Source organism: Oncorhynchus mykiss, chromosome 11 (genome assembly GCF_057628025.1).
Source record: "Oncorhynchus mykiss isolate SJ-2025 chromosome 11, ASM5762802v1, whole genome shotgun sequence".
Taxonomy (NCBI): domain Eukaryota; kingdom Metazoa; phylum Chordata; class Actinopteri; order Salmoniformes; family Salmonidae; genus Oncorhynchus; species Oncorhynchus mykiss.
Window position 1 is genome coordinate 516,235 of NC_143032.1, and position 22,047 is coordinate 538,281.

Genomic DNA, 22,047 nt, shown 5'->3' on the forward strand with positions numbered 1-22,047 from the left:
TAAAAATATTTTTATTTTTATTTTTTATTTATTTCACGTTTTTTTTTAACCAGGTAGGCAAGTTGAGAACAAGTTCTCATTTACAATTGCGACCTGGCCAAGATAAAGCAAAGCAGTTCGACACATACAACGACACAGAGTTACACATGGAGTAAACAACAACACAGAGTTACACATGGAGTAAAACAAACATACAATCAAGGTCTGTAGGTAAAAGACAAATGTAGGTTGTTTGTATCAAGTTTTGAATACAATACCATAAACGATCAAATGAGAAATGAGAAGAGTGTTAAAATCATCCCTGGTCTCCCCTAGCCTATAGTCCAAGTTAGAAGCATACACATATTAACCCATCATTTAGAAGCTCAATACTGCAGTGAATATACCCTGTCAATTTAGACAGTGAAATAAAGCATGGCACGTGCTGAGGCTGCGCTGAGTGCGCTCTCTCCGACTTCCCAATTCCCCGGTATGCAGCTCGAAAAGCTACCCTATTGTTTCTGTTTTTAGGGACAATACACGCACCCTACCTCGGCCACAACAACACAATGTAATGAAGAATGTTATTGTTTTCAAGTGAGTACAAAACTCTAGTCTAGGCTGTAAACTGCAGTGACTAGCCTTTGAATAACCACTCAAAAGCCTGGCGTTTTGAATGCATATTCATTTCGAAATGACTGCATAAAGCCTGCCTGATTGGGAAACTATTTGGATCAGTTATGAGGTTTTTCACGGCAGTTTAGTCTATAGGTCCAGGCACATTAGAAGGCCAGTAATCTGGTGTATTTTGACAAACATACTAATGCAGTGATTTCTAGTGGCGCGCATATGAATTATGATAAAGCGAGAGCGCAGAGGAAGTTGTATATATCGTTTCCGCGTGTGGCTTCCATGTTTTAAAATCGTTTGCAAATGAGGTGAATAGGAGAAGCAGTTTCTGCCTATCTTCATACTGTTCTGTCTTTGCTGTCGTAAAGTAAGAGGCCCCTATTGCCAGCTAGAGTAGGTGAGCATGCCTGGACGTTTGCAGCATAGCAGGCATGCTGGATCCTGTTGGAAACCACAAAAGCAGCAGATGGCATGTTCTCAAGTGTGTCTTGATTCTGTAATAGTTGATTCCTGCAGAATTCTTGCACGTTTAATCAAGCAAATAGTAGCACTGGACTATTTAGATTGGCAAAACTATTGTCATTTTTGACAGGTGAAAATATGACAGTAATATTATTTGATAGAGTAAATATTTTACTGCACATTTATAAATGTATTATTGACTTCCAATGAACGGGTTTTGGGTAAAACGCTCTGGCCCCTTTAAGAAAACCGGGCCGTTTCTATGGTTACTACTTGTACACAAAGAGCGGGCGGCAGAAGCTGGGAAGAAAAGTGCTACTTTCACACCTTGCCAGGTTTGTGAACCACACAATATAATATTTACGCATGAATTATAGATTCATGTGTGTTTTGTGTGTTTTATAGACAATATAATATTTACACAATAGAATATTTACGCATGAATTATAGGTTCATGTGTGTTTTGTGTGAATTATAGATTAATGTGTGTCATGTGTGTTTTTGTCGTTGACTTAATTAGGCTACTATACCTCACAACTGTTTGGCCCAACAGACTGCAACCATGCTTGAGGAATCTGAGCCAAGACCCCAAACAGGGTTAGACCCGTCCATGAACCGTCATCGACCTGCATCAGAAAAAACACAGGTTAGCACTAACTAACGATTTTATCATGCCAGTTTGATTCTTACAGTAACTAGGCTTTTTTTAAACCATTTTTTTACCAAGTAAATTGACTGAGAACAGATTTTCATTTACAGCAACGAACTGGGAAATAGTTACAGGGGAGAGGAATGAGTCATTTTGACGCTGGGGATGATTAGGTGACCGTGTTGGTGTGACGGCCAGATTGGGAATTTAGCCAGGACACAAGGGTTAACACCCCTACTATTACTATAAGTGGCATGGGATTCTTAATGACCACAGAGAGTCAAGACACCTGTTTAACGTTCCATCCGAAAGACAGCACCCTACACAGTGATTGGGGCAATGTCCCCAATCACTGCCCTGGGGCATTGTTTGGAGACCAGAGAAAATAGTGCCTCCTACTGGCCCTCCAACATCACTTCCAGCAGCATTTGGTCCCCTGTACAGCGACCGACCAGGACCAACCCTGCTTAGCTTCAGAGGCAAGCCAGCAGTGGGATGCAGAGTGGTCTGCTGCTGGCTAATTAGTAGGCCTAACTATGTGGTAATGTCAGTGTGTTTCATTCAAGAAGAGTCATTGACTAACATTATAGGCCTAAGTCTAATGCTACGTTATATTTTCCAATAGGACATTTCACATTTATTAGCAAGCATCTTCAAGGATCTCTACACAACAGAGATTATTGGGAAAGACACAGTTGCCATTCTTACCAAGACAAGAAGGGGAGGCAACAACTACCATGACAAATATGTGGAGGATCTTCAACAGGTAGCTAGCTACTCATTCAACAACTACAAAATATAGCTAGCTAGCTATGTGCCCTCACTGCCCTGTGCAAACTGTGTGTGTGTCTGTGTGTCTCTGTGTGTGTGTGTGTGTGTGTGTGTCTGTGTGTGTGTGTGTGTGTGTGTTGACCTTCATCAGTTTCATTTACAGATAGAAAATGAAGGAGGCTTTTATATCTAAGATAATTTAAATAAAATATGTGTTTATATGCTTCAAGATCACCTTTTTTGGTCATGTTTTTGCAACTCATTTACCAATCACATCATGTTTTGTGTCTTATCCAATTGTGATAGGTCACTGAACTGATAGGAGTTAATTTTGAAATATATACGCAATAGCCTCCTTCAGTTTGTTCTCTGTAAAACTCAGATGGATAAGGGTCAGTTTATTATAAAGAAGCACTGTCATCAAAGAGATGCAAAATTTCCTCTTCACTTCAGTTTGCTCTTCAATCGCTAGTCTTTGGAACAAACGGTTCCAATGGTAAGACTCTATGCCGGAGCTATGCCTACATTATTATTTTTTACTGCAAATTTGCGGGTCAAATTTAATTTCATTAACCATGTTGCGGGCCGCTATTATTTGTTTAATAACAACCAACCTTGTTAGCCATGTTACCTAGATGGACAACAACCTGGTCACTTGCCCAGTATGTTGGCACTGGGAAAGTTATTGGATACTGTTAGAGTTGCGTAAATTCGAATCTGGTATCAGGATAAATATAACAATGAGTCACCGATTTTATACTATGTATTTTTTATTAGCTAAGTAATAAATGGCAAATGCAACTTTCGTATATACGGGCTCACTGTAATACCACGCAGGGCAGAACAGAGAACTGACAAGATGTATGTAAACAGTATTCTTTATACTGTGATAGACATAGTTCCAACCCGTCTGTTGGCCTATCACAGTAGAGGCTGGGCGTGGTTTAAACTTGCCCAGCCTATTGCAGGCGCTGAGGCGGGTCCCCGCCTCTTGGCGCTTCTTGGAGTCCTCCCTCCGTCGATGTATAGATCCTTACTGTTCTGGTATCGCAGCCTAGTTAGAACAGTTGCTCAGTTCCTGCTATTGTGTTGTTCAGTATTTTTCCATCTCAGATAAACCTTGTGATGACCACCCCTCCCTATAACAACTTTGTAAGATACAGCAAGTCACACCATGTGCTCAATATTGTTACATCCAAACACAAGGACAAAGCATCTGCTGGGCTGTTATCTACAGTTTTGCAACATGCAGGTCACACCATGTTACTCAGTTCTTGTCACACACAAACAGGCAAGTAGCAAGCAGTTGTTTAATCTCAATGATGCTCCAGTGCACAAATGCAGACACCTCACACAACCAACATCAGATAATATTTAATCATATATATCTAATGGCTATAATGTAAAATACAGGATCCAACAATACCTATTCCAGGTGATGTGAAAGGTAGGATTCATAGGCCTCTTAATTTAATGTTAGGGTTTGACATTAGGGTTAGACATCAGGGTTAGGATTAGACATTAGGGTTAGACATTAGGGTTAGACATTAGGGTTAGACATTAGGGTTAGTGTTAGACATTAGGGTTAGGGTTAGACATTAGGGTTAGACATTAGGGTTAGGGTTACACATTAGGGTTAGACGTTAGGGTTAGACATTAGGGTTAGTGTTAGATATTAGGGTTAGACATTAGGGTTAGACATTATGGTTAGTGTTAGACATTATGGTTAGTGTTAGACATTAGGGTTATGGTTAGACATTAGGGTTAGACATTAGGGTTAGACATTAGGGTTAGACATTAGGGTTAGGGTTAGGGTTAGTGTTAGATATTAGGGTTAGACATTAGGGTTTGACATTAGGGTTAGGGTTAGACATTAGGGTTAGGGTAAGACATTAGGGTTAGACATTAGGGTTAGTGATAGACATTAGGGTTTGACATTATGGCTAGGGTTAGACATTAGGGTTTGACATTAGGGTTAGACATTAAGGTTAGACATTAGGGTTAGGGTTAGTGTTAGATTTCAGGGTTAGACATTAGGGTTTGACATTAGGGTTAGGGTTAGACATTAGGGTTAGACGTTAGGGTTAGGGTTAGACATTAGGGTTAGACATTAGGGTTAGACATTAGGGTTAGTGTTAGACATTAGGGTTAGGGTTAGACATTAGGGTTAGGCTTAGTGTTAGACATAAGGGTTAGGGTTAGACATTAGGGTTAGACATTAGGGTTAGTGTTAGACATTAGGGTTAGACTTTAGCGTTAGACATTAGGGTTAGTGTTAGACAGTAGGGTTAGGGTTAGACATTAGGGTTAGGCATTAGGGTTAGACATTAGGGTTTGGTTTAGACATTAGGGTTAGACATTAGGGTTAGGGTTAGACATTAGGGTTAGTCATTAGGGTAGGGTTAGACATTAGGGTTAGGGTTAGACATTAGGGTTAAGTTTAGACATTAGGGTTAGACATTAGGGTTACACATTAGAGTTACACATTAGGGTTAGGGTTAGACATTAGGGTTACACGTTAGAGTTACACATTAGGGTTAGGGTTAGACATTAGGGTTAGTCATTAGGGTTAGACGTTAGGGTAGGGTTAGACATTAGGGTTAGGGTTAGACATTAGGGTTAGGTTTAGACATTAGGTTTAGACATTAGGGTTAGACATTGGGGTTAGACATTAGGGTTAGTGTTAGACATTAGGGTTAGACATTAGGGTTAGGGTTAGACATTAGGGTTAGGGTTAGACATTAGGGTGAGATATTAGGGCTAGGGTTAGGGTTAGACATTAGGATCAGACATTAGGGTTAGGGTTAGACATTAGGGTTAGACATTAGGGTTAAGTTTAGACATTAGGGTTAGTGTTAGACATGAGGGTTAGACTTTAGGATTAGACATTAGGATTATACATTAGGGTTAGTGGTAGACATTAGGGTAAATCATTAGGGTTAGACATTAGGGTTAGACATTAGGGTTAGGGTTAGACATTAGGGTTAGACATTAGGGTTAGACAGTAGTGTTAGTGTTAGACATTAGGGTTAGACATTAGGGTTAGTGTTAGACATTAGGGTTAGGCATTAGGGTTAGTGTTAGACATGAGGGTTAGACTTTAGGATTAGACATTAGGGTTAGACATTAGGGTTAGACATTAGGGTCAGACATTAGGATCAGACATTAGGGTTAGACATTAGGGTTAGGGTTAGACATTAGGGTTAGACATTAGGGTTAGTGTTAGACATGAGGGTTAGACTTTAGGATTAGACATTAGGATTATACATTAGGGTTAGTGGTAGACATTAGGGTAAATCATTAGGGTTAGACATTAGGGTTAGACATTAGGGTTAGGGTTAGACATTAGGGTTAGACATTAGGGTTAGACATTAGGGTTAGGGTTAGACATTAGGGTTAGTGTTAGACATGAGGGTTAGACTTTAGGATTAGACATTAGGGTTAGACATTAGGGTTAGACATTAGGGTTAGACATTAGGATCAGACATTAGGGTTAGACATTAGGGTTAGGGTTAGACATTAGGGTTAGACATTAGGGTTAGTGTTAGACATGAGGGTTAGACTTTAGGATTAGACATTAGGATTATACATTAGGGTTAGACATTAGGGTTAGGGTTAGACATTAGGGCTATGTTTAGACATTAGGGTTAGACATTAGGGTTAGACATTAGGGTTAGACATTAGGGTTAGGTTTAGATATTAGGGTTAGACATTAGGGTTAGACATTAGGGTTAGGTTTAGATATTAGGGTTAGACATTATGGTTAGACATTAGGGTTAGGTTTAGATATTAGGGTTAGACATTAGGGTAGGGTTAGACATTAGGGTTAGGGTTAGACATTAGGGTTAGGTTTAGACATTAGGTTTAGACATTAGGGTTAGACATTGGGGTTAGACATTAGGGTTAGTGTTAGACATTAGGGTTAGACATTAGGGTTAGGGTTAGACATTAGGGTTAGGGTTAGACATTAGGGTTAGACATTAGGGTTAGTGTTAGACATGAGGGTTAGACTTTAGGATTAGACATTAGGATTATACATTAGGGTTAGACATTAGGGTTAGGGTTAGACATTAGGGTTAGGTTTAGACATTAGGTTTAGACATTAGGGTTAGACATTGGGGTTAGACATTAGGGTTAGTGTTAGACATTAGGGTTAGACATTAGGGTTAGGGTTAGACATTAGGGTTAGGGTTAGACATTAGGGTTAGACATTAGGGTTAGTGTTAGACATGAGGGTTAGACTTTAGGATTAGACATTAGGATTATACATTAGGGTTAGACATTAGGGTTAGGGTTAGACATTAGGGCTATGTTTAGACATTAGGGTTAGACATTAGGGTTAGACATTAGGGTTAGGTTTAGATATTAGGGTTAGACATTAGGGTTAGACATTAGGGTTAGGTTTAGATATTAGGGTTAGACATTATGGTTAGACATTAGGGTTAGGTTTAGATATTAGGGTTAGACATTAGGGTTAGACATTAGGGTTAGGGTTAGACATTAGGGTTAGACATTAGTGTTAGTGTTAGACATTAGTGTTAGACATTAGTGTTAGACATTAGTGTTAGACATTAGGGTTAGACATTAGTGTTAGATTTTAGGGTTAGACATTAGTGTTAGACATTAGTGTGTTAGACATTAGGGTTAGACGTTAGGTTTATGGTTAGACATTAGGGTTAGACATTAGGGTTAGCTGTGTGGTTAATTAGAATATATGACTTCGTGGCTAGTGAGGGTTAGTGTTAGTGCCAACTATTGACCACTCTGCAGAGCTGCCTCCAGAACAAGATTCATGACAAGAAATGCTAACCTGCATTTGGCGCATCAGTGCAACCAATGAACATTAAGTATGGGAAAGGAAAGGGGATACCTAGTCAGTTGTCCAACTGAATGTATTCAACTGAAATGTGTCTTCTGCATTTAACCCCCTGTGTTTGTGTTTTTCTACATAACTTCTCACTGCTTGAGCCTCCAGGTCCATTCAGAGTACAGCCGTCGGATGCGTGATGCTGACATGTTGGAGAACCACATCATTCAGGCTCGGGTCCAGGCCACGGCCACAGAGAGCAGGGCCCACACCAAGGTGGTGGAGGAGGTGGGAGAGGCCTACCAACAGCTGGGTCTGCCTCCAGGTACACTGGTCTGGATCACTCTTTAATGCTACTGTATCACTAGCCTCTAGGAGCTAGGGTATTACAAACTGTACCGTGGGACGCCTTGTGAAGAGATCACTGCAATAAGCCTTGTGTTTTGTGAAGAGATCACTGCAATAAGCCTTGTGAGGAGATCCCTGCAATAATCCTTGTGCTTTGTGAAGAGATCACTGCAATAAGCCTTGTGCTTTGTGAAGAGACCACTGCAATAAGCCTTGTGTTTTGTGAAGAGATCACTGCAATAAGCCTTGTGTTTTGTGAAGAGATCACTGCAATAAGCCTTGTGCTTTGTGAAGAGATCACTGCAATAAGCCTTGCGTTTTGTGAAGAGATCACTGCAATAAGCCTTGTGTTTTGTGAAGAGATCACTGCAATAAGCCTTGTGCTTTGTGAAGAGATCACTGCAATAAGCCTTGCCACCTAAAATAAGTGTGTGTTTGTTTCCTCAGTCAGGTGGACCTTCATGTGGTGTGTTGACAATGGCCTTCTGAAGAGTAACAACTTGATCTGTCCAGAAGACTACATCACAGGACTGAACCCGCTCATCAAAGCCCCCAGAGGTACAGTAGTATGCCCCTCAAAGCCCCCAGAGGTACAGTAGTATGCCCCTCAAAGCCCCCAGAGGTACAGTAGTATGCCCCTCAAAGCCCCCAGAGGTACAGTAGTATGCCCCTCAAAGCCCCCAGAGGTACAGTAGTATGCCCCTCAAAGCCCCCAGAGGTACAGCAGTATGCCCGTCCCTCAAAGCCCCCAGAGATACAGTAGTATGCCCCTCCCTCAAAGCCCCCAGAGGTACAGTAGTATGCCCCTCCCTCAAAGCCCCCAGAGGTACAGTAGTATGCCCCTCCCTCAAAGCCCCCAGAGGTACAGTAGTATGCCCCTCCCTCAAAGCCCCCAGAGGTACAGTAGTATGCCCCTCCCTCAAAGCCCCCAGAGGTACAGTAGTATGCCCCTCCCTCAAAGCCCCCAGAGGTACAGTAGTATGCCCCTCCCTCAAAGCCCCCAGAGGTACAGTAGTATGCCCCTCCCTCAAAGCCCCCAGAGATACAATAGTATGCCCCTCAAAGCCCCCAGAGGTACATTAGTATGCCCCTCAAAGCCCCCAGAGATACAGTAGTATGCTCCTCAAAGCTCCCAGAGGTACAGTAGTATGCCCCTCAAAGCCCCCAGAGATACAGTAGTATGCCCCTCAAAGCCCCCAGAGGTACAGTAGTATGCCCTTCCCTCAAAGCCCCCAGAGGTACAGTAGTATGCCCTTCCCTCAAAGCCCCCAGAGATACAGTAGTATGCCCTTCCCTCAAAGCCCCCAGAGGTACAGTAGTATTCCCCTCCCTCAAAGCCCCCAGAGGTACAGTAGTATGCCCCTCCCTCAAATCCCCCAAAGGTACAGTAGAATGCCCCTCAAAGCCCCCAGAGGTACAGTAGTATGCCCCTCAAAGCCCCCAGAGGTGCAGTAGTATGCCCCTCAAAGCCCCCAGAGGTGCAGTAGTATGCCCCTCAAAGCCCCCAGAGGTACAGTAGTATGCCCCTCAAAGCCCCCAGAGATACTGTAGTATGCCCCTCAAAGCCCCCAGAGATACAGTAGAATGCTCCTCAAAGCCCCCAGATGTACAGTAGTATGCCCCTCAAAGCCCCCAGAGGTACAGTAGTATGCCCCTCAAAGCCCCCAGAGGTACAGTAGTATGCCCCTCCCTCAAAGCCCCCAGAGGTACAGTGGTATGCCCCTCAAAGCCCCCAGAGGTACAGTAGTATGCCCCTCCCTCAAAGCCCCCAGAGGTACAGTATTATGCCCCTTAAAGCCCCCAGAGGTACAGTAGTATGCCCCTCAAAGCCCCCAGAGATACAGTAGTATGCCCCTCAAAGCCCCCAGAGGTACAGTAGTATGCCCCTCCCTCAAAGCCCCCAGAGGTACAGTAGTATGCCCCTCCCTCAAAGCCCCCAGAGGTACAGTAGTATGCCCCTCCCTCAAAGCCCCCAGAGGTACAGTAGTATGCCCCTCCCTCAAAGCCCCCAGAGGTACAGTAGTATGCCCCTCCCTCAAAGCCCCCAGAGGTACAGTAGTATGCCCATCAAAGCCCCCAGAGGTACAGTAGTATGCCCCTCAAAGCCCCCAGAGATACAGTAGTATGCCCCTCAAAGCCCCCAGAGATACAGTAGTATGCTCTTCAAAGCCCCCAGAGGTACAGTAGTATGCCCCTCAAAGCCCCCAGAGGTTTAGTAGTATGCCCCTCAAAGCCCCCAGAGAAACAGTAGTATGCCCCTCAAAGCCCCCAGAGGTACAGTAGTATGCCCCTCAAAGCCCCCAGAGGTACAGTAGTATGCCCTTCCCTCAAAGCCCCCAGAGATACAGTAGTATGCCCCTCCCTCAAAGCCCCCAGAGGTTCAGTAGTATGCCCCTCCCTCAAAGCCCCCAGAGGTTCAGTAGTATGCCCCTCCCTCAAAGCCCCCAGAGGTTCAGTAGTATGCCCCTCCCTCAAAGCCCCCAGAGGTTCAGTAGTATGCCCCTCCCTCAAAGCCCCCAGAGGTTCAGTAGTATGCCCCTCCCTCAAAGCCCCCAGAGGTTCAGTAGTATGCCCCTCCCTCAAAGCCCCCAGAGGTACAGTAGTATGCCCCTCCCTCAAAGCCCCCAGAGGTACAGTAGTATGCCCCTCCCTCAAAGCCCCCAGAGGTACAGTAGTATGCCCCTCCCTCAAAGCCCCCAGAGGTACAGTAGTATGCCCCTCCCTCAAAGCCCCCAGAGGTACAGTAGTATGCCCCTCCCTCAAAGCCCCCAGAGGTACAGTAGTATGCCCCTCCCTCAAAGCCCCCAGAGGTACAGTAGTATGCCCCTCCCTCAAAGCCCCCAGAGGTACAGTAGTATGCCCCTCCCTCAAAGCCCCCAGAGGTACAGTAGTATGCCCCTCCCTCAAAGCCCCCAGAGGTACAGTAGTATGCCCCTCCCTCAAAGCCCCCAGAGGTACAGTAGTATGCCCCTCCCTCAAAGCCCCCAGAGGTACAGTAGTATGCCCCTCCCTCAAAGCCCCCAGAGGTACAGTAGTATGCCCCTCCCTCAAAGCCCCCAGAGGTACAGTAGTATGCCCCTCCCTCAAAGCCCCCAGAGGTACAGTAGTATGCCCTTCCCTCAAAGCCCCCAGAGGTACAGTAGTATGTCCCTCAAAGCCCCCAGAGGTACAGTAGTATGCCCTTCCCTCAAAGCCCCCAGAGGTACAGTAGTATGCCCTTCCCTCAAAGCCCCCAGAGGTACAGTAGTATGCCCTTCCCTCAAAGCCCCCAGAGGTACAGTAGTATGTCCCTCAAAGCCCCCAGAGGTACAGTAGTATGCCCTTCCCTCAAAGCCCCCAGAGGTACAGTAGTATGCCCCTCAGAGCCCCCAGAGGTACAGTAGTATGCCCCTCCCTCAAAGCCCCCAGAGGTACAGTAGTATGCCCCTCACTCAAAGCCCCCAGAGGTTCAGTAGTATGCCCCTCACTCAAAGCCCCCAGAGGTACAGTAGTATGCCCCTCCCTCAAAGCCCCCAGAGGTACAGTAGTATGCCCTTCCCTCAAAGCCCCCAGAGGTACAGTAATATGCCCTTCCCTCAAAGCCCCCAGAGATACAGTAGTATGCCCTTCCCTCAAAGCCCCAGAGGTACAGTAGTATGCCCTTCCCTCAAAGCCCCCAGAGGTACAGTAGTATGCCCTTCCCTCAAAGCCCCCAGAGGTACAGTAGTATGCCCTTCCCTCAAAGCCCCCAGAGGTACAGTAGTATGCCCTTCCCTCAAAGCCCCCAGAGGTACAGTAGTATGCCCTTCCCTCAAAGCCCCCAGAGGTACAGTAGTATGCCCTTCCCTCAAAGCCCCCAGAGGTACAGTAGTATGCCCTTCCCTCAAAGCCCCCAGAGGTACAGTAGTATGCCCTTCCCTCAAAGCCCCCAGAGGTACAGTAGTATGCCCTTCCCTCAAAGCCCCCAGAGGTACAGTATGCCCCTTAAACACCCTTTGGAATGCACGTAATTTAGAACAGATCATCCATTTTAAAGTACTCTGAAAACACTTTACCCTTCAGTGTAAGTCTCTTTTAACTCTGTCAACTGTCTGTCTGTCCTCCCAGCCATGTCCCCCCCAGGCTTTGCCAAGCCGACTGTGTCCTACAACAGACACATATGCTACCTTCCCCAGGACGATGGCTACACAGTGATCCCTCCCCCAGAGCGGACAGCCCAGAGCTTGCTGGAGGAGTCAGAAACGTCCCTCACCCTTGCCTGTAGCTCAGACACCTGCACCCCCCGAAGCCTACCTAGCCAGGTAGGACACACAGAGGTGGTCTTGTTTGAAGGCTTGTTTTGAATACTGTGAAGGGGTGGGTTAAGATTTGGGTATGGATGAGTCTCAGGTCACCACTGATGTGACCTCTCCTCTGCTGGTGTTGACGAGTCTCAGGTCATCACTGATGTGACCTCTCCTCTGCTGGTGTTGACGAGTCTCAGGTCATCACTGATGTGACCTCTCCTCTGCTGGTGTTGACGAGTCTCAGGTCACCACTGATGTGACTTCTCCTCTGCTCTATTCCAGAAGGTGTGCAGAGTGAGGAAGCCTAAGTGGATGTATGAGCTGAGTGCTAAGAGCAGAGCAGAGGAGAGGGCTGGCCTTCAGAAACTACAGCACAGACACAAGTTCCTGCGGAACCCCAGATTCCTTCCCCCCAACGCACACCAGGGGGGCAAGTCGCTCATCCTGCTTTGGGAAAAGGGAGACAGGGGAAGGAAGGGGCAAAAGCAGGAGAGGTAGGACTCTGTTCAGCTTCATGTGTTTGCAGAACTAGGTAGCCTAGGCTGTGTTGGTTTGGACTTGTAGCATCCCAAATGGCCCCCTATTCCCTATGACATCTGACTAGTGCAGGGTGTTTCACTGGGATCAGGGAATAGGGGGCCATTTGGAGCGGAACAATTCTCTTTTATGCTACAAGTGCAAACCGACACAGGAAGAGCAGCTCTGAACGCCTACTGCTTGGTTCTAGAAGTAATGACATGTGTTGACTAACAGGATGAACTCCAGTCCATGATCCGTTTCTGACTCCATTGGTTATTCATATGCAAAGTTGGGCTGTGGGGCGGCAGGTAGCCTAGTGGATATTAGGTGTAAATTAGTTCTATATGACTTCCTTCCTGTCTGAACATCAGTTACCCTCATACCTGACTGTCACGAATCCCGCCGAAGATGGTGCCTCTTCCTGTTCGGGCGGCGCTCGGCGGTCATCGTCGCCGGCCTACTAGCTGCCACCGATCCCCTTTTCTGTCTGATTAGTTGCACCTGTTTTGTGTTGTGGTTGTGGGCTATTTAAACCCAGTAGGCCCGCCGGCTTTTGTGCGGGCTTGTTTCTCTGTTCGTTTTGTGGATGTGATATTGTCTGTATTTCTCCAGACTGTTTGTGTCCTGTTTTTGGGTCGGTCATTGTATGCGCCTGGTGTTTTGGCATGACCTACTTTTCTCCGGAACTAATACAGTTGTCCTTTACCCTCTGCTCTCTGCGCCTGACTCCGCCCCCACTACTCCTAGAAGTCGTAACACTGACCTGGAAAACTATGATCTCAGTGAAACACCCTGGTTCAGCAAAAAAAGAAACGTCCTCTCACTGTCAACTGCATTTATTTTCAGTAAACTTAACATGTGTAAATATTTGTATGAACAAGATTCAACAACTGGGACATAAACTGAGCAAGTTCCACAGACATGTGACTAACAGAAGTGGAATGGTGCGTCCCTGAACTAAGGGGGTTTCAAAATCAAAAGTAACAGTCAGTATCTGGTGTGGCCACCAGCTGCATTGTACTGCAGTGCATCTCCTCCTCGTGGACTGCACCAGATTTGCCAGTTCTTGCTGTGAGATGTTACCCCACTCTTCCACCAAGACACCTGCAAGTTCCCGGACCTTTCAGGGGGGAATGGCCCTAGCCCTCACCCTCCGATCCAAAAGGTCCCAGACGTGCTCAATGGGTTTGAGATCCGGGCTCTGCGCTTGCCATGGCAGAACACTGACATTCCTGTCTTGCAGGAAATCACACACAGAACGAGCAGTATGGCTGGTGGCATTGTCATGCTGGAGGGTCATGTCAGGATGAGTCTCCAGGAAGGGTACCACATGAGTGAAGAGGACGTCTTCCCTGTAACAGACAGCTTTGAGATTGCCTGCAATGACAACAAGCTCAGTCCGATGATGCTGACACACAGCCCCAGACCATGACTGACCCTCCGCCTCCAAATCGATTCCGCTCCAGAGTACAGGCCTCAGTGTAACGCTCATTCCTTCGACAATAAACGCGAATCCGACCATCACCCCTGGTGAGACAAAACCGCGACTCGTCAGTGAAGAGCACTTTTTGCCAGTCCTGTCTGGTCCAGCGACAGTGGGTTTGTGCCCATAGGCGATGTTGTTGATGTCTGGTGAGGACCTGCCTTACAACAAGCCTACAAGCCCTCAATCCAGCCTCTCTCGGCCTATTGCGGACAGTCTGAGCACTGATGGAGGGATTGTGCGTTTCTGGTGTAACTTGGGCAGTTGTTGTTTCCATCCTGTACCTGTCCCGCAGGTGTGATGTTCGAATGTACCGATCCTGTGCAGGTGTTGTTGGCACACGTGGTCTGCCACTGTGAGGATGATCAGCTGTCTGTCCTGTCTCCCTGTAGCGCTGTCTTAGGCGTCTCACAGTACGGACATTGCAATTTATTGCCCTGGCCACATCTGCAGTCCTCTAGCAGGCATCTTTCTTTTGGTGTTTTTCAGAGTCAGTAGAAAGGCCTCTTTAGTGTCCTAAGTTTTCATAACTGTGACCATAATTGCCTGTTTCCATAATTGTCTGTAAGCTGTTAGTTTCTTAATGACCGTTCCACAGGTGCATGTTCATTAATTGTTAATGGTTCATTGACCAAACATGGGAAACAGTGTTTAAACCCTTTACAATGAAGATCTGTGAAGTTATTTGGATTTTTACGAAGTATCTTTGAAAGACAGGGTCATGAAAAAGGGACTTCTCTTTTTCTGCTGAGTTTATGATCCCAGTGAAACACCCTGGATCATTATGATGTCATGTCTATACGAAACATGATGCTTCTGTCCCAAATGGCACTCTATTCCCTATGTAGTGCACTTCTGTCCATAGGGGTCTGGTCCAAAGTAGTGAACTATATAGGAAATAAGGTGCCATTTGGGAATGCAGGCAATGAACGCTTGTGTGTTTGTTTGAGACATGATGAGAATTAGCGCCTGTTGGTTTTCAGAGTCACTCCATCCATAGCCTGCTGGTGTAGCTGTTGTCAAAGCAGAACGTAGAAGAATATATAAGAAGATAGATTTAACAATGTCAAATCATCTTACTGAGAACATACTGACAGCACCACAGGACCATTACGCCCATCATCTGACTGAGAACATACTGACAGCACCACAGGACCATTGCACCCATCATCTGACTGAGAACATACTGACAGCACCATAGGACCATTACACCCGTCATCTGACTGAGAACATACTGACAGCACCATAGAACCATTACACCCGTCATCTGACTGAGAACATAATGACAGCACCACAGGACCACTACACCCATCATCTGTCTGAGAACATACTGACAGGACCATTACACCCATCATCTGACTGAGAACATGATGACAGCACCACAGGACCATTACACCCATCATCTGATTGAGAACATACTGACAGGACCATAACACCCATCATCTGACTGAGAACATACTGAGAGCACCACAGGACCATTACACCCTTCATCTGACTGAGAACATAATGACAGCACCACAGGACCATTACATCCATCATCTGACCCTTTGCTATGAGACTTGAAATTGAGCTCAGGTGCATCCCGTTTCCATTGATCATCGTTGAGATGTTTCTACACCTCGATTGGAGTCCACCTGTGGTAAATTCAATTGATGGGGCATGTTTTGGAAAGGCACACACTTGTCTATATAAGGTCCCACGGGTGACAGTACCTATCAGAGCAAAAACCAAGCCCTGAGGTTGAAGGAATTGTCCGTAGAGCTCCAAGACAGGATTGTGTCGAGGCACAGATCTGGGGAAGGGTACCAAAAAATGTTGTCTGCAGCATTGAAGGTCCCGAAGAACACAGTGGCCTCCATCATTCTTAAATGGAAGGTTTAACGACAACGACCCTAAGCACACAGCCAAGACAACGCAGGAGTGGCTTCGGGACAAGTCTCTGAATGGAGTGAGTGAGTGGCCTAGCCAGAGCCCCATCAAACAACTCTGGAGAGACCTGAAAATACCTGTGCAGAGACGCTCCTCATCCAACCTGACATACCCAAGAAGACATTTCTAAAAACATGTTTTTGCTTCATCATTATGGGGTATTGTGATGTCATTATGGGGTATTGTGATGTCATTATGGGGTATTGTGTGTAGATTGATGAGGGGAAAAAAAACTATTTAATCAATTTTAGAATAAGACTGTAATATAAAACAAAATGTGGAAAAAGTCAAGGGGTCTGAATACTTTCCGAATGCACTTTACACACCCACCAGACACCACTACGGGTTTCTTCACTCTACCCAAACCAAAAACTCACTCAGTTATGTATAGAGCCATGTCTTCGTGGAATGATCTGTTACTCAGTTATATATAGAGCCATGTCGTCATGGAATGCTCTGCTACCAGGGGTTACTCAGGTAAAGCAGGTTTAGCCTTAAAAAAACAGATTTTGTTACGGTGCGTAAATGAGGACCCAAAAGCGAATTAACGTAAACAGAACTTCTTTAATAACAAAACATAGGTAGGCTCAGATAGACCGGCAGATTCCGACAGGACAGGACAAGGTTGCAGCAAACATGACGATAGTCTGGTTCAGGCATGAAAAACACAAACAAGAATCCGACAAAGACAGGAACAAAAACAGAGAGAGATATAGAGGACTAATTAGAGGGAAAAAGGGAACAGGTGGGAAAAGGGGTGACGAGGTAGTTAGGAGGAGACAAGGAACAGCTGGGGGAAAGAGGGGGAGAAAAGGTAACCTAATAACGACCAGCAGAGGGAGACCGGGTGAAGGGAAAGGACAGAAACGAGACACAACATGACAATACATGACAGTACCCCCCCACTCACCGAGCGCCTCCTGGCGCACTCGAGGAGGAAACCTGGCGGCAACGGAGGAAATCATCGATCAGCGCACGGTCCAGCACGTCCCGAGAGGGAACCCAACTCCTCTCCTCAGGACCGTACCCCTCCCAATCTACTAGGTACTGATGACCACGGCCCCGAGGACGCATGTCCAAAATCCTACGGACCCTGTAGATGGGTGCGCCCTCGACAAGGATGGGGGGGGGGGGGGGGAAGACGAGTGGGGGCGCGAAGAACGGGCTTGACACAGGAGACATGGAAGACCGGGTGGACGCGACGAAGATATCGCGGAAGGAGAAGTCGAACTGCGACAGGATTAATGATCTGAGAAATACGGAATGGACCAATGAACCGCGGGGTCAACTTGCGAGAAGCGGTCTTAAGGGGAAGGTTCTGAGTGGAGAGCCAAACTCTCTGACCGCGACAATATCTAGGACTCTTAGTTCTACGCTTATTAGCAGCCCTCACAGTCTGCGCCCTATAACGGCAAAGTGCAGACCTGACCCTCTTCCAGGTGCGCTCGCAACGTTGGACAAAAGCCTGAGCGGAGGGGACGCTGGACTCGGCGAACTGAGATGAGACCAGCGGAGGCTGGTACCCGAGGCTACTCTGAAAAGGAGAGCCCGGTCGCAGACGAAGGAAGCGAGTTGTGGGCGTATTCTGCCCAGGGGAGCTGTTCTGACCAAGACGCAGGGTTGCGAAAAGAAAGACTGCATAAGATGCGACCAATAGTCTGATTGGCCCGTTCTGCTTGACCGTTAGACTGGGGGTGAAAGCCGGAAGAGAGACTGACGGAAGCCCCAATCAAACGGCAAAACTCCCTCCAAAATTGAGACGTGAATTGCGGACCTCTGTCCGAAACGACGTCTGACGGAAGGCCATGAATTCTGAAAACATTCTCGATGATGATTTGTGCCGTCTCTTTAGCAGAAGGAAGCTTAGCAAGGGGAATAAAATGAGCCGCCTTAGAGAACCTGTCGACAACCGTAAGAATAACAGTCTTCCCCGCTGACGAAGGCAGTCCGGTGACAAAATCTAAGGCGATGTGAGACCACGGTCGAGAGGGAATGGGAAGCGGCCTGAGACGGCCGGCAGGAGGGGAGTTACCGGACTTAGTCTGCGCGCAGACCGCACAAGCAGCCACGAAGCGACGCGTGTCATGCTCCCGGGTGGGCCACCAAAAACGCTGGCGAATGGAAGCAAGCGTACCCCGAACGCCAGGGTGGCCGGCTAACTTGGCAGAGTGAGCCCACTGAAGAACGGCCAGACGAGTAGGAACGGGAACGAAAAGAAGGTTCCTGGGACAAGCGCGCGGCGACGGAGTCTGAGTGAGTGCTTGCTTTACCTGCCTCTCAATTCCCCAGACAGTCAACCCGACAACACGCCCCTCAGGGAGAATCCCCTCGGGGTCAGTGGAGGCTACTGAAGAACTGAAGAGACGAGATAAAGCATCAGGCTTGGTGTTCTTAGAGCCCGGACGATAAGAAATCACGAACTCGAAACGAGCGAAAAACAGCACCCAGCGCGCCTGACGCGCATTAAGTCGTTTGGCAGAACGGATGTACTCAAGGTTCCTATGGTCAGTCCAAACGACAAAAGGAACGGTCGCCCCCTCCAACCACTGTCGCCATTCGCCTAGGGCTAAGCGGATGGCGAGCAGTTCGCGGTTTCCCACATCATAGTTACGTTCCGACGGCGACAGGCGATGAGAAAAATACGCGCAAGGGTGGACCTTGTCGTCAGAGAGGGAGCGCTGAGAAAGAATGGCTCCCACGCCCACCTCTGACGCGTCAACCTCGACAACGAACTGTCTAGTGACGTCAGGTGTAACAAGGATAGGTGCGGATGTAAAACGATCCTTGAGGAGATCAAAAGCTCCCTGGGCGGAAACGGACCACTTAAAGCACGTCTTGACAGAAGTAAGGGCTGTGAGAGGAGCTGCCACCTGACCGAAATTACGGATGAAACGACGATAGAAGTTCGCGAAGCCGAGAAAGCGCTGCAGCTCGACGCGTGACTTAGGGACGGGCCAATCAATGACAGCTTGGACCTTAGCGGGATCCATCTTAATGCCTTCAGCGGAAATAACAGAACCGAGAAATGTGACGGAGGAGGCATGAAAAGAGCACTTCTCAGCCTTCACAAAAAGACAATTCTCTAAAAGGCGCTGGAGGACACGTCGAACGTGCTGAACATGAATCTGGAGTGACGGTGAAAAAATCAGGATATCGTCAAGGTAAACGAAAACAAAGATGTTCAGCATGTCTCTCAGGACATCATTGACTAATGCCTGAAAGACAGCTGGAGCGTTAGCGAGGCCGAAAGGAAGAACCCGGTATTCAAAGTGCCCTAACGGAGTGTTAAACGCCGTCTTCCACTCGTCCCCCTCCCTGATGCGCACGAGATGGTAAGCGTTACGAAGGTCCAACTTAGTGAAAAACCTGGCTCCCTGCAGGATCTCGAAGGCTGAAGACATAAGAGGAAGCGGATAACGATTCTTCACTGTTATGTCATTCAGCCCTCGATAATCTATGCAGGGGCGCAGAGACCCGTCCTTCTTCTTGACAAAAAAAACCCCCGCTCCGGCGGGAGAGGAGGAGGGGACTATGGTACCGGCGTCAAGAGCTACAGACAAATAATCTTCGAGAGCCTTACGTTCGGGAGCCGACAGAGAGTATAGTCTACCCCGGGGGGGAGTGGTTCCCGGAAGGAGATCAATACTACAATCATACGACCGGTGTGGAGGAAGAGAGGTGGCCCTGGACCGACTGAACACCGTGCGCAGATCGTGATATTCCTCCGGCACCCCTGTCAAATCACCAGGCTCCTCCTGTGAAGAAGAGACAGAGGAAACAGGAGGGATAGCAGACATTAAACATTTCACATGACAAGAGACGTTCCAGGAGAGGATAGAATTACTAGACCAATTAATAGAAGGATTATGACAAACTAGCCAGGGATGGCCCAAAACAACAGGTGTAAAAGGTGAACGAAAAATTAAAAAAGAAATGGTTTCGCTATGATTACCAGAGACAGTGAGGGTTAAAGGTAGCGTCTCACGCTGAATCCTGGGGAGAGGACTACCATCCAAAGCGAACAAGGCCGTGGGCTCCCTTAACTGTCTGAGAGGAATGTTATGTTCCCGAGCCCAGGTCTCGTCCATAAAACAGCCCTCCGCCCCAGAGTCTATTAAGGCACTGCAGGAAGCTGACGAACCGGTCCAGCGTAGATGGACCGACAAGGTAGTGCAGGATCTTGAAGGAGAGACAGGAGTAGTAGCGCTCACCAGTAGCCCTCCGCTTACTGATGAGCTCTTGGCTTTTACTGGACATGAAGTGACAAAATGACCAGCGGAACCGCAATAGAGACAGAGGCGGTTGGTGATTCTCCGTTCCCTCTCCTTAGTCGAGATGCGGATACCTCCCAGCTGCATAGGCTCAGCACCCGAGCCGGCAGAGGAAGATGGTAGTGATGCGGAGAGGGGGGCAACGGAGAACGTGAGCTCCTTTCCACGAGCTCGGTGACGAAGATCAACCCGTCGCTCTATGCGAATAGCGAGTTCAATCAAGGAATCCACGCTGGAAGGAACCTCCCGGGAGAGAATCTCATCCTTTACCTCCGCGCGGAGACCCTCCAGAAAACGAGCGAGCAAAGCCGGCTCGTTCCAGTCACTGGAGGCAGCAAGAGTGCGAAACTCAATAGAGTAGTCTGTTATGGATCGATTACCTTGACATAGGGAAGACAGGGCCCTGGAAGCTTCCTCCCCAAAAACAGAACGATCAAAAACCCGTATCATCTCCTCCTTAAAGTCCTGATACTGGTTAGTACACTCAGCCCTTGCCTCCCAGATTGCCGTGCCCCACTCACGAGCCCGTCCAGTAAGGAGAGATATGACGTAGGCGATACGAGCTGTGCTCCTGGAGTAAGTGTTGGGCTGGAGAGAAAACACAATATCACACTGGGTGAGGAACGAGCGGCATTCAGTGGGCTTCCCAGAGTAACACGGCGGGTTATTGATTCTGGGCTCCGGAGATTCGAAAGCCCTGGAAGCCTCGAAGCCGGTGGATCGAGGCGGAGATGGTGAACCTGTTCTGTGAGGTTGGAGACTTGGGCGGCCAGGGTCTCAACGGCATGTCGAGCAGCAGACACTTCCTGCTCGTGTCTGCCTAGCATCGCTCCCTGGATCTCGACGGCAGAGTGGAGAGGATCCGAAGTCGCTGGGTCCATTCTTGGTCGGATTCTTCTGTTACGGTGCGTGAATGAGGACCCAAAAGCGAATTAACGTAAACAGAACTTCTTTAATAACAAAACATAGGTAGGCTCAGATGGACCGGCAGATTCCGACAGGACAGGACAAGGTTGCAGCAAACATGACGATAGTCTGGTTCAGGCATGAAAAACACAAACAAGAATCCGACAAAGACAGGAACAAAAACAGAGAGAGATATAGAGGACTAATTAGAGGGAAAAAGGGAACAGGTGGGAAAAGGGGTGACAAGGTAGTTAGGAGGAGACAAGGAACAGCTGGGGGAAAGAGGGGGAGAAAAGGTAACCTAATAACGACCAGCAGAGGGAGACAGGGTGAAGGGAAAGGACAGAAACAAGACACAACATGACAATACATGACAGATTTAAAACCATATTGTATCACAGAGCCTCTCCTCTTTCTAAAGCTCTCATTAACTGTTCTGTATATAATTATATGAATATGTATATACTGTAGGAATAGTGTGTAAATACAGTAGTCATTAGTTTTTTTCTCTTGATGTCTTTATTGTTATTTAATTGAATATTGTCTTATGTTGTTCTTGTCTATAACTGTTATGTACCCTGGTGTATTTTATGTTTTGTTTGGAACCCAGGAAGAGTAGCTGCTGCATGTCAACAGCTACTGGGGAACTATTCAACTAAACCATAACACTTCAAGGCTAACAAGCACACACATTTTCTTCAAAAAAACTTCAAAAAAATGTCAGTTTCTAGTTCCATTAGATTTTAGTTGTTACATTCCTAGAAGTCAGCTTCCTTCCATTATTGGGTGTATATCAGCGGCAGCATGGAGACAACCCTGAAGTTGGAAACTTAATGTTTAAATCCTGTTGGGGATTAATCAGAATTAGTTGGGTAACATAGATAAGATGTTTTATTTTCATGATATGCTTGTGAGTTACTTCTCATCAGAAGGTATTTTGTTGTACTATAGTGGTGGCCATTTGCAGTCATCTGTTCTCTGTCAGGACTATGTTGCTTGGGCCGCAGAGAGGGGAGAGGTCAAGCGTG

The 22,047-nt window shown here is 47.0% G+C and overlaps 1 protein-coding gene across 2 annotated transcripts in view; it reads left to right on the forward strand.

Moving 5' to 3' along the window:
* Positions 1-1,322: 1,322 nt before the first annotated feature.
* dlec1 (DLEC1 cilia and flagella associated protein) overlaps positions 1,323-22,047 on the forward strand; it is a 102,758-nt gene continuing 82,033 nt past the window's right edge. For both annotated transcript variants that reach the window (XM_090189206.1, XM_090189207.1), the window contains exons 1-7: positions 1,323-1,406; positions 1,592-1,717; positions 2,346-2,486; positions 7,467-7,623; positions 8,094-8,204; positions 11,733-11,926; positions 12,194-12,405. In XM_090189206.1, the coding sequence (XP_090045332.1) occupies positions 1,634-1,717; positions 2,346-2,486; positions 7,467-7,623; positions 8,094-8,204; positions 11,733-11,926; positions 12,194-12,405 (899 nt within the window). In that variant the 5' untranslated portion in view covers positions 1,323-1,406; positions 1,592-1,633. The remainder of the gene's footprint in view (positions 1,407-1,591; positions 1,718-2,345; positions 2,487-7,466; positions 7,624-8,093; positions 8,205-11,732; positions 11,927-12,193; positions 12,406-22,047) is intronic.